This window comes from Morchella importuna, assembly GCF_003444635.1.
Source record: "Morchella importuna strain M04M26 chromosome Unknown Morimp01GS002, whole genome shotgun sequence".
NCBI lineage: Eukaryota > Fungi > Ascomycota > Pezizomycetes > Pezizales > Morchellaceae > Morchella > Morchella importuna.
In genome coordinates, this window is record NW_025763399.1 from 1,486,552 (window position 1) to 1,498,905 (window position 12,354).

The 12,354-nt window shown below is 46.6% G+C and overlaps 3 protein-coding genes across 3 annotated transcripts; 1 reads left to right on the forward strand and 2 right to left on the reverse strand.

Annotated features, from left to right (window-relative positions):
- Positions 1-1,964: 1,964 nt before the first annotated feature.
- LAJ45_01258 (uncharacterized protein) lies at positions 1,965-4,073 on the reverse strand (the record flags this gene model as incomplete). Its single annotated transcript, XM_046110853.1, has 1 exon — positions 1,965-4,073. One exon carries the CDS (start codon positions 4,071-4,073, stop codon positions 1,965-1,967), a length of 2,109 nt encoding a protein of 702 aa, XP_045976031.1.
- An 878-nt stretch (positions 4,074-4,951) lies between these two features.
- On the reverse strand, positions 4,952-5,918 carry LAJ45_01259 (uncharacterized protein; the record flags this gene model as incomplete). Its single annotated transcript, XM_046110854.1, has 2 exons — positions 4,952-5,435; positions 5,500-5,918. The coding sequence occupies 2 exons, from the start codon at positions 5,916-5,918 to the stop codon at positions 4,952-4,954; spliced, it is 903 nt and encodes a 300-aa protein (XP_045976032.1).
- A 3,866-nt stretch (positions 5,919-9,784) lies between these two features.
- LAJ45_01260 (uncharacterized protein) lies at positions 9,785-12,260 on the forward strand (the record flags this gene model as incomplete). Its single annotated transcript, XM_046110855.1, has 2 exons — positions 9,785-9,929; positions 9,988-12,260. The coding sequence occupies 2 exons, from the start codon at positions 9,785-9,787 to the stop codon at positions 12,258-12,260; spliced, it is 2,418 nt and encodes an 805-aa protein (XP_045976033.1).
- Positions 12,261-12,354: the final 94 nt, after the last annotated feature.

The following is a 12,354-nucleotide window of genomic DNA, read 5'->3' on the forward strand; positions in this document are numbered from 1 at the left end:
CACCCCATCACTCGCGGCTCAAGGCTGGGTCCGTGCGGTGGCACTGAGTGATAAATCATGATTCTCATCAGTATCCGTTTATGCTTCTGTTTTATTCAGACATCGCATAGTGGATGGAATGCTTTGGTTTGCTCCTAGCGGCCTGCAGTACTAGTTAGATAAATGTTCAAAAGTGGATTCTGTTCTGACAGTCACACGTTATTCAATTCAAGGCTTAATCTCCAAACATACTAACAGTCCATCCCAGAAAATATATAACCAGCCAAATTTAAAGCTGAATTCTAAAGTTTCGTGGTAAAATACTCGTGCGTGCGCAATATTGCGAAGGCAGTTAAAAAATTGGAAGCTTCACACCGCCTACTACCAAGTCAAGAACAGTCTAAGGCTATACTAGAAGATAGATTGAAGTCTGGGGTTATTAATAATTATAGTACCAAGATCGGAAAGGGAATAGACTCCTGCGTGAATAATAACAAAATAGTAATATTCTCAGGTGTAATAATAATGCCGGATCGAGCCTTAATACTAGATCCCATAGAAGAACTGTTCAAATAGTACCGTTGTCGACTCATACTGACGGCATGCTTCATACCAAATACGGACACGTAATTTTATGTTAAGGGCTATGTGTTTACGTAGGCCAAGCTTACAGCCAAACCGCTCTTAAATAAATACATGTATCCCCTCACCAACCCCCCCCCCCCCCCCCCAACGTGGGCTTACTCCGCTGATCAATCAACAAAATTGTTACCAACTCCAAATTACCTCACGCGCAGGTTCGAATTCTTATTAAAAGGGCCGCCACGATCGAAGCCACCTGCCCCTGATATAAAGCGTCAGCTACGTATGAACACAAACTCTTTAGACTCTTCGAAATCACCACCAAACCATGCAAGGAATCGATAAGCTTGCGTAGAGATATATACATATATCCTAGTCGAATAATTTAGTAGTATGATAGCTGTATCATAATGACTTGGTTATCTTGGAACTAAGGCCTATTAGGCCGCGTAGCTAGGTCTATCACGCTCAAATACTTTGCTCATCTGATGCGTTCTCTTACTATTGAGTAAGCTAGGGAAATGGGCACTCCAGGAACACCGTGGAGGAAACGGTGGAGGAATGAGGACACTGTGGAAAACATGGTACATGTGGGATCTGTCGAAACCCATCGACTGAGTTTAGAAACTCCATTAGTAGCCTTGCGCCGCATAGTTATCCTACAGTAAAAAATCTCATCTTCGGAACTCAATTCGATCTAGAAAGGGGACTTGGAGGGTACAAGGGCCATCTATATCTGGACGAATATTAACCCTTTGGGGTCAAGAGTGGGGGGAAATGACCATCTTGCTATCCGTCTCTCACGGTTCATTGCATTACTCCCACACCCAGTATCAAGTACACTACAGTACTAGACAGTAACTAGACAGGCCCTTACCTCTCCCACCCGCCGATATACCTCAGGACCAACATGCTAATTATACAAGGATATAAACTTCATTTCAAACACCAACTCCAGCCCACTTGCTTGCCTCCAACTGAAGGAAATTGGCGATACAATTATGAAACCAAATCAAAAACCAGAAGGAAAAGCCATCTTCTAAAATGCTTTAAAAATAAAAAAGTAACACCCAAACCGGCCCCCAATGCAAACCTCTAACAAAACACCGCCATATATACATCCATACACGCATTTTTCTTAATTTACTTACATTTGACTGACCTTTCTTTCCTCCAAACTTGATAGGGATGTTTATTCCTACCTTTCACATTATAAATTTCCCACCACGCCCAATCGATTTCTCCTTAAACCTCAACTTCCTCTTCTCCTCAACCTCAATTTCCTTCTCCCCCTCCTTTAAACCTTAGGCGCTAGTTTTCGGATTCGGATTATCCTTCTTAGGTGTTCTTTATCTCTTTCTTCTCCAAACCTCCTCCCCCTCAAACAACAGATCTACTTTGATCTATCCCTCCAGTCCCGCTTTGCTTGAACTGTCGTGTTGATCCTGAAAGGACCTCCCCTTCAAAGCCTCCCGCCTTTCTTCTCGTTTTCGGTGGTGTTCCTTAAGTTGGTCTTTCAGGTTTCTACCAACAAAGCGATCATCTCGAACCTCGCGCATACGCCGAGATAGAATGTCGTGCCAAACCCGAGAATTCACACGATCCGACGAGCGCGAACTGGCACTATGGGCATCGAGTTTTTTCACCGGTTCCAAATCCTCCCACCCTTCCTCTAATGAACCGAGAATTTCGACATCATCCCTCTTCGTTTCCCTCCTCATACCCCTAATATGTGGTGTTTTGTTGGTGTTCCTAACCCACAGTCCCTTAGTCTTATCGAGGCGGCCCAGTAACTCTGACTCTTCAAATCCCCTGTCGAGGGCCAACCGGATTATCCCATTGCGAATTTCCTCCTTATTGCAAACCCGACACAATCTCAACATTTCGCGAAAAGCCCTGATATCCGCAGGCATGCCTAGTCCGTGGCGGTTCCACTCTCTATCCCGCCTCATGATATCCCTCCAACAACGCAGTCCTCGGTCCCACTCTTTCATTTCCCTCCACATTCGCATAATAGATGTATACAACGGGATACTTGGTTTCGGATCATCCGGGCATTCCCTCGACATTGCACGTGTATAAACCCTTACCTGTTGCGCCTTTCCGAAACGGGCAGCGCCATGAATCAACGCCTCCAGAGTCAACTTTCCCCGTCTCTTCTGCTCTCTAGTTTTCGCGGTTCTGTTTTTCCCAAAGCCCCACCACCGAGCCATATTTCTCTCACTCGTGATTTTGGCGATACGCTCGAACCCTTCCCGATCGGCGGTTTTGACGCAGAGATTGATCATGCGAACCACTGTGTCTTCGTTGGGTTTTCCTCCAGGGCCGAGGCCTCCTTCAAGCATATTTCGAAACACGATGTGAGCGAGAGAGCCATTGCGGACACGTGTGAGTCGTTCAATGAGAATGTTGTAAGTCTGTACGTTTGGGGGATGTGGAGAATTAAGCAGGTTATAGCAGATTCTCGCGATGAGCGCCGGGGGAGGAGGGCGGGTGCCTAGTAAGCGCAAAAGGGATTGATTGAGAGTACTATTATAAGGACTTGAGGAATAATTTGGGAAGGGGGACATGTAGGGCGTAAAAATTGGGTTCTGGCTTCTCTTTGAAGGATCTAAACTGATATCTGCGGCAGAAACAGGTTCGGGCTCTGATTCGGGTGGTAAATCATAATAGTGAGTAGAGATGTACACGAGGGTCTTGTCCAGTAAGGCCATTTCGTCTTCTAAAGATTTTTTGATATCCTCAATTTCTTGCTCCGATTCAGGGTTTCTTCTGACCACCTCATCCTCGTTTTTGTGGATCTGACGCCGTTGGGTGGATAATTGCTTTATTTTCGCCCGTAGTTCTCGACTCAGACGATCATGCTCGAGAAATCGAGATGTCAATTGCGTAGTAGATTTTTCAATCTTAAGAATGGCCTCCTTGGAAATAAAACTCGGCTTGCGAACTGACCTTAGCTTATCCGGTGGGAGACGTGTAGGTGTTACCTGGTGTTCAGATTCTCTAGATTTGTTTCTATTTTGGGGAGGCGGTGGTAGTTGTATCGGTGGAGGTCGTATCGGCGGAGGTTTTATTGGCGGGGATTGTATTGGCGGGGATTGTATTGGTGGAGGTTGTATTGGTGGAGGTTGTAGCGGTGAAGGCTGTAACTGTGAAGGTTGTAGCAGTGAAGATTGCCCTTTCGTCCCCGCGTCCAGAAGCCCACTTTCATAAATAAAAGCCAATTTCTGCCTTCTCCTTCTCCGAGCCTTCGAACGTGTCTCTCTTGCTTCACCAGACCCTATTGCCCTATTTCCCTCGCCACCGCCAGCGCCCTTCTTCATCGGCCCCGCATCCCCAGAGACAGCCGAGTAAAATCGTTTATAGAACTCTCCAAACTTATTCTTCAGCAAGCATTCGTCCGCCCTATCAGACAATGCCCTATAAGAATAAGAGACCGCAATTGTTGATGTGAAACCGCCGCAGGATGGTCGAGTGAGAGAAGAAGAGGCTCTGAAAAGGAAAGGTTGCATATCTTCTCCTCCAGCGCCATTTGTTGATCAAACAAAAAGGTTGTAAGGATCTATGGGGCGATGACGGAGGGAGGCGGCGGGGGGGGGGAGAGGTAGGGATGTGTGTGGCGTGTGACAGGCGGGCGGAGAGCGGGGAGCGGTCAATTCATGACCAATTGAGGGCGTTGGTTGGTGGTAGTGGGGTGTTCCATAGATGATCATCCGATGTTGTATCTGCGGATTTTTTTTGGGCAGGGGCGATTTTTTTTCCTTTTTTGCTGAGTCAGGTGGGGTGAACGGAACCCCCCTCCTCTTGGCGGGTGCTGCGGGTATTCTGCGCTTCGCATTAATGTCAATTGGAGATATCGAGGAATCTTTCTTGAAGATTATAAAGGTAGAGAGGGATTCAATTCCAGGTGGAAATAATCACCAACAAGCGAATTCCGGTGGAATTTCTAACGAGTCTACAGGCGGATATAGAGTTCAAGATCCTGGAATATTACCGCTTTTGGAGCAAAATCAATTTATATCATATTGATATTTATCAAGGTCGCCTTTTATCTGGATTATTTTTGACGGTAAATGAATAGATTAATCTGGTACATCTATCTGTAGGTGTCACCACTTTTCACACAACGCAAACTATGTAGCAGTATAGTTGATAGATATTCAGACCCTCATATGAATTCTTGATAGTTATTATGTACCTGCTTTTCTTGACAAGCTATAGCTAAGAGATACTAAAAGAAAGAAAAGAAAGAAATTACAGGATAAAGAACTACAAAACTTATTGGTTACATGCATAGCGCGTCCGAAAACAGGATATAGAGATGGAAATTAGAAAAAATCGATTGTCAAAAAAGAAGAGATATTCGGAAAAAGAAAAATAAGACATGAATTTATTTCCTTCCCTTCTCCAGTATTTCTCTTATCTTCTCCCTCGCGCCTGTCGGTTTCCTCTCCAGCAGGACCTCCAACAGCGGGTCAACAATGTCGCCCTCTCCCGCCTCAAGCGCCTTGTAGATAGTCACAAAGGTCTTGACAATCTTCTCATTCTGACCAGCCTTCAGCGCCGCCAATACATACGCCTCCTCTGACACCTCGAACGACAATGGTTTCCCAGTGACCTCGGTGATGAGTTCGGCAGTCTGGCGAAGAGTGAGAGTTGAGGAACCGGTCAAAAGAGCGATAGTATTTCGGTACTCTTTGCTGTTGCTGAGGAGTATTCGTGCGTTGGCTTCGGCAAGCTCTTCTCGTGAGATCCAGGATAGGGGGCCGTCAGCAGGAACAACGACACGGGTAGTATCAGGAGTCCAATTGAGCATTATAGGGAAGGTTTCAGCGTAGATGCCCTCGCGCAGGATTACATAGTTGATCCCTGATCTATTAAGTTTTAAATCCGTGGATTAGTAGGTATTTTCGATCACTGATCTCAAAATTCTCTTACCTTTTGATGTACTCCTCAGTTTCCAAATGCAATTGCTGTACCTCCGACACGCTCTTGCTCTCAAACCCCCCATAGTAAGAGCTCGTGTAGTAAATGATTCCCACACCTGCTCTCTTGACTGCATCGATGGCATTCTTGTGTTGCACAATTCTCTTCTCATTATCAAAGACGTCCGTCGATATGATCAACACCTTTTCAGCGCCTGCGAACGCCTCCTCTAGAATGGCAGAATCATCATCAAAGTCGGCGTAGCGGAACTCGACTTCTGATAAAGCTTTGAGTTCATCGGAGACTTTCCTCAGGTCGCGTGATGTGCCGATGATCTTTTTGGGGTCCTCAAGCTTTTGGTTAAAAGCGTGGAGGTGCTTGATGATGGAACTGCCTAGAGCGCCGGTTGCGCCGGTAACAACGATGCTCATTTCTGAAGTTTTTGTGCGGTTTTGTGTGGAATACAAAGTCTGGATAGATGTTTTACGGATGAACTTTTTGAGGCGGGGCTCACTCTAAATAAAAACAACTTTTCTTCTTCAGGCGGGTATAGTATTCGTGCGTTATTTGTCAAATTATAGGCATGACATCGAAACAAAAACTTCCTGCAGGATGGTTGGTGGTGGCCCCATGTGGTGGTGTTGTCCCTGCGCATATATGCGGGGTACTAACCAAGGTGCGGGGTATCATTGGTGAATAAAATTTGCACGAAACTATTTCTGCTGAATAGCGTTTAACTGGAGTTGTTTCAAGAGTCATAAAAGTCCTAAAGTTGATCGATTTTGAGCCGGGATTGTTCCCGGTGCAGCTCTGATACATGTTGCGAGTGATGCCCCATGACTCGTTATGGTTACTGAACTCGCCCCCACAAGTGTTTGATATCTTTTGAGTTTTTGAAGTCGAAATAAGGTAATTTGTAAGATTAGTGTATCCATAACCTCGGGGTATTACGTACATCCCGGGTTCAGTAGGAACTGATAGGCGCCCTAACCCTAGAAGGGAAATGTTGAAACGAAATTCCATTAGATATCATCAGGCTTCAGACGAAATTCTTCGTATTCCATATCGCAGACAAAAACAATTTTGAACTAGAAAAGGTTGTCCTTCCACACGGACATGTGTCCGATGCTAGAGTCATTGAGCCGAAGTGCTCATGCTGGCAAAAGGAACATTCTGCTTCGTACCGGACTGCACCGCAACCAAATCTGCCCGGACGGGCCGTAAGAAAGCATCACAAGAAGTCACTCGAATTGCCATTAGGCTCAGCGGTTATCGAAGTTGGTACAGAAAAGAATCGAGATGTAAGATTCATTGAACCAACCTACTATCTTCTTGACATTAGCGTTCCCACGGATAAAGAAGAGTGGATCGTGGAGTTGGATCAGGAACGCATAAGCATAGAGTGGCTTGCAGCTATTATTTAGTGAAGTGGACCTTTCTTGGAGTTAAGACTTTGTTTGTTGTTTTTTACACAAGGCGCCTTCCCCCTCATCGACGTGGCAGCTTAGTGCGATCTCCTGATCACAGGTGATCACTCGCACACTTGTTTTTCCCCTTAGCACTAAACAAGCCGCATGGCCAGCGCGTCAAGACAACGAATAGATATAATCATAATCAGCAAGACTCGATTGTTATAGCCTGAAACAATTGAGTGCTTAAAGGACTTTGCATCTTTAACCGGACCTTCCCGGACCGTTGTGATGGTGTTATGGTAGGAAGAATTTTTCTCCGACATATTCCTTAAGCTGTGGATGTGCTAGAAACAATACGTAAACGTTTTTCGATCATCATGAATTATGATATCTGCGTGGGTGCGCGGAGTGTGTGTGTGTATGTGTTGGCTTTGGCTCAGGAGTGATTGAGTCGAGCCTGATGTCCAGTGCTCTGCGATTTCATCCTTGGCACAACAGGAATTGCCAATCCTAACCAACCCTAACCCTGGGATGCGGTTCGCATCGCATTTAAACGGAGCTGTTGCTGAATTTCCGGCTTCGCTACTGTACACATCTCTGAATGGGAAGGTTGAATGGTGACGCATTTTCCATGTGATAATAATATGCGGATTCAATTAGCAACAGCCCAGACCACCGGCAGATAGACAGATGGAGTGATGGCTCATGAGATCTCATCTGTTTCCTGATCTTATTGTTTGCACGTGGACATCGAGCGTCTCGACTATCTATGGGCTTCATCAGGCCCTGGCATCGTTCTTCAAATCGAGATGAGTTGGCGTTCGATTGGAGTAAACATAGTGGACGTTCGTCATTGAGCTTGACATTGAACAACTCATAGCTAATTGCAATAAGACTCATCTCTGCAGTCCTGATCTGACCGCATATCGGGATAGAATCATACATACCTTTCAGATCTCAGTGAGTCCTGAAGTCACTAACTGTAGGCCAAAGCAGAGGTTGGGGCTGTGATGTTTCTGGGTCCATGGAGGTGGACTTGGACTCCAGGTGGATCGGACAAGGTCAAAATGTGATTGGGGGGAGCTTACCATGATAGATTCCGTTATGCTCTGTGACACGTCTCTCCCAAACTGCACCTCACCGCATTACAGTATCTCCGTAATGCCGGAAAGTTAAAATTGACTTTCACTAGGGGTATTCAAAGTACGGGATGTAAAAGCTTGCAGTAGCTGAGCCCCTAGGGACTTCGACCAATGGGACTTGCTCCCATGTGGCATTCCCCCCCTAGATGGAGAAGGTACATGTAGTATGACATTAGTATAAATTTTCGTGCCTTTACACTTTGGGTGCCTCGATGTGCCTCGATGGCACAATTTCCTATAAGCATAAATAAATTACATATCTGTTCTATTTGGCTTTGTGAACATTGGACATATCTCGCGGTAGCTGGTCTCTTACACAACCGCCTTAACGTGCATGAAGGCAGGCACTGGGTTAGGCATAAAATACGAAGGAACAATGTCAAGTATGCATAACCTGATACAAAGAAACGTTTCATTAAAATGATCATTCGGGTTGAAGAATATTCACCTGTAGATGTGTAGTTCACTCATCTGGTCGTATAAGGTGAATAATGGTTTGATTTCGCAATTGGTATATCCCCCGAGCTCGGCTCTTTGCTCAATAAAGCTGGCATAATAAGTGTAGTGGAAGTTTAGATATCTCTCCAAGTTGGATGAGGCAAGGTATAAACGTTATTCTCATGCGTTTATGCCCACCCCATATATATCTATCTACAGGTTCAACCCAATTTAGACACAGCTAGTACTCCGATATTTCATATTTTATGGGTGTGTTATAGTATTTCTCTAAATTCAAACCTTCGAACAGGTGTTGATTTGCCAACGGACATCTCAGATATGTTTTAGAGTAGCCTATAGCTCTCTTCTCGATGATCTCTTTGGATCAACTAGAAGACTTAAGCTTATAAAACCTTAAAACTAATTTAAGGCCAACGCCTTATAATATGCATATGGTCCTTTGACTTATTTCATGCAAGATCCAAGCCTAAGATAGATTTTTGATAGAACGATCGATCTTTTTGCGCTATAAATCAGATAATTTGGTTTGTGTTTTTTCCTCGTTCATTTAATACATGCATATAATATGATAGCAGTTAACTTCACGAACACTAGCTAGGTTAACGCGTTACTGCATGTACCCGTTATATCAATACGAGAGAGTCGTAAAGAATAAGCTCGAGCTGTACTATATGAACAAGGTTGTGTGATGAGGCTGATGGCCCTGTGGCCGAGGAAGCAAGAATAATATATCTTCCCCGGAAAAGAAAAGGAGAGCACAAGAAAAACCCTTCAAACCCCGATTACAAATCAGACCAGCAAGATTCACAACCTCTCACTCGACTGTACTCCCCGTTCCTAGAATATTCCACCAACCATTTTCGATCAAGGTCTTATACATAGGGGCCCGTTCGGCAACAGTCCAAAATGGCGTTTGTAGGGTTAAAAACTCATTGAAATGGACTTCTTTGTTAGGCATTGGCCCTTGAAAACTTCGTGTTGTCTTGCTGCCGAAATATCTACCTCGAATGCCGCGACGCAGACACGGTTGTGCTTTTCTCCAGATTAGACTGAGGCATGACCCCACAAAAGATTCTCAAGGCTATTCAATTTGCCCATTTAGCCCACTTAGAAAATTCAAATTCAAATCCCCACTACAAGCTCTGTTACGAAGTAAGGAACCATGTTTGTGCACCCATGCATGGTTATCATGAAGCTCCCGATTTCCACTAGCGCCCCCACCACTCACCATCTCAACGCGTCTCCCCTCCAAACTCTTCCAACGCGTCTCCCCGCCAGGAAGAAATGTCGAATCCCAACTTCATCGTCCACGACTCCGAAGCCGAATCTGACGATGCAATCCCGGATGAGCACCATCAAAACCGACAGCTACAGCCAGCCGCTGACGCTCCCTTCCTTTCGGAATCCACCAACCCCGCCAGCACCGATGGTATTTGCCCCCAGCCCACCTCTAAGACTAAGACCAAGACCTAACACACTTTCTCTAGAAATCCAGCGGGAAGGGATCGATAAAGCGCATGCAGCGCTTCCCTCGACTGGCACGATAGCCCCACAGGTCCCTGCCGACCCTCTATCAGAAAGGACGAAAGCGAAGCGACGGCAGACTACAGATGGGAGGTTAGAGAAGGATATATACGCTTTCGATGCGTCAGAGGAGGATGAAGACGCTCGCCCAAACAAACGGAAGCGGCCGCTACCAGCCGAGAAGAAGAATAAGACGACATTCAACAGAGACGACTACGAGACTGTCAGTGACTACGGTGACGGGAGGAAGAAGCCCAGCAGTAAGAAGAAGCCGGCAAAGCGGGCAAAGTCTACTGGTGGCATGTCAATTATAGACTCTAACGGATCCGACGAGGATGATTGGCGGCCCAGTATGGCGAAAACCCCGACATTGGGGAGGAAATCTACAAGGAATAATACGCATGAAGTGGATTTATTGCCGCCGCTGCCAAAGCCGAAAAGGAAACCCAAGGAATCTCCGAGGATAACTACTACTTCTACTACGGGTCTGGAATTTGATGGGGACCTCACTCTCAACTTCAATCGGAGCACTGAGTTCCAAGTTACTGGGACAGAAGGGCCAACCCCACCAACGCCACATAATTTCATGGTAGATCTTAGTAAGGACCATCTAGTCCTCCCCGAGGAGCGTCGCGCGGAGTACGACCCTGTTCCAGTGTTGTACTCGTCCACGGAACTACCGGAGAATCCACCTGGCAATGGCGCCTACGGTACACCAGACCTACTCAGTACAATTCCCGACCCCCCATATGATCCCTCGCTGCTCAGTACGATTCCAGACCCCCCATATGATCCCTCACTGCGGTCATCACAGATCGAGTTTCAACATTTGGATCCCCCACATGCAGCTCCTCTAGCAGCTGCACCAGCACCTTCCGACAGCACACTATCATCTCTCCAGAACAGCCCGCCTCAGGATAAGCCACCAGCAAAAAAAGCAAAAAAGCGTGCCGCAACAGACCAGAATCTTGATTTTACCGCAGATAACGGCTTCGGCGCATTCCCAATTGCCTCCGAGTGGCGCGCAGCAAAGGGGAAAGCCAGGCAAGGGATGTCACAAGCTGCTCCACGTCGCAAGACAATGAACGACTTTGACCCCGAATCAGGAGACGATGACGCCTGGGTTGGCGAGGTAAAAAACACAAAGAAAAAGAAACCTGTAGCGAAGAAGCGGAAATCTGCAGTGGTTGAAGAGGATGGGGGCACAGAGGTGCAAAAGCAGAAGGCGAAGGCAAAGAGAAGTAAAAGCAAGCCAATTGAGACTGTGACGATCTCAGACTCCGAGGATGAGTTAGCGGTGCATCCTACAGTGAGACGATCAGCCACAGTTCAAGTTTCTGGTACTAGTTCTCGCAAAGATGCGACAGCAATTATGGTAGGCACCAAGACGGATGTCACTCCAAACCCTGGAGAGGAGTTCTCGGGCTCCATTGCAGTGACTAATAGTCTTCCATCGGTTGAGCCCAGTGAAGACCAACTCATGCCTAAGCCCAAAAAAGTACACAAATGGCAAATGCTCAAGAAGCAGGCCGTCACAGGAAGCAATGAGAGTGGATCTCCTCTGTCTTCCATCTCAGTCATGAACATGAATGATGCCCCTCTTCCCCCTCCCTCTTCTCCTCCAGTCCCTGTGCCCCTCGAACCAAAGGAAAACCCAGAGCCTAAAAAGAATCTCCCTGCGCAAAGACGCAAGAGCAAGAAGGAAGACTCTGATGAAGAAGATTGGGACGGCGATCTGGAGCCCAAGAAAAATCAGAAGAAGGAAACCAAGCCTAAGGCCCCACGTGCGACCAAGAAAGCAGCTGCAGCAAGGGAGGAGAAGGCGCGGTTGTCCAACGAGATGGTGAAGGATTCTGATGATGACGGGGAGAACGTGGAGGATCTTGCTCAAGCGGAGCCCGTGAAGAAGGCACCTACAAAGAAGGAGCCTAAACTCTCTAGAGCTGCGGCAGCTAAGGCAAAAAGAGAAAAGGAGAGGATAGAGGCAGAGGCAGAAGAGACCGCCGACGAAGAGGACGGGGAGAAGAAGGAGGCTGCTCCACCACCGCCGCCGCCGCCACCACCGCGGCAGCCTCTCAAGGTAGAGACGCAGCCCGAAACACCGAGCAAGAAGCCTGCGGAGAAGGGGAAGTCCAAGACCCTGCATAGTCCGATTAATAAGGGGCCTGTTAAGTTCCGAGTTGGGCTGAGTAGGAGGGCACATATTGAGCCGTTGCTGAAGATCATAAGGAAGTAATCAAGGATTGGTTTGAGGGGACTGTTTTTTCTTCTCTTTTTTTCCTATACAGGGTGGAGCTTTTTTTGCTTCTGGGAGTTTTATCGGTGGATTG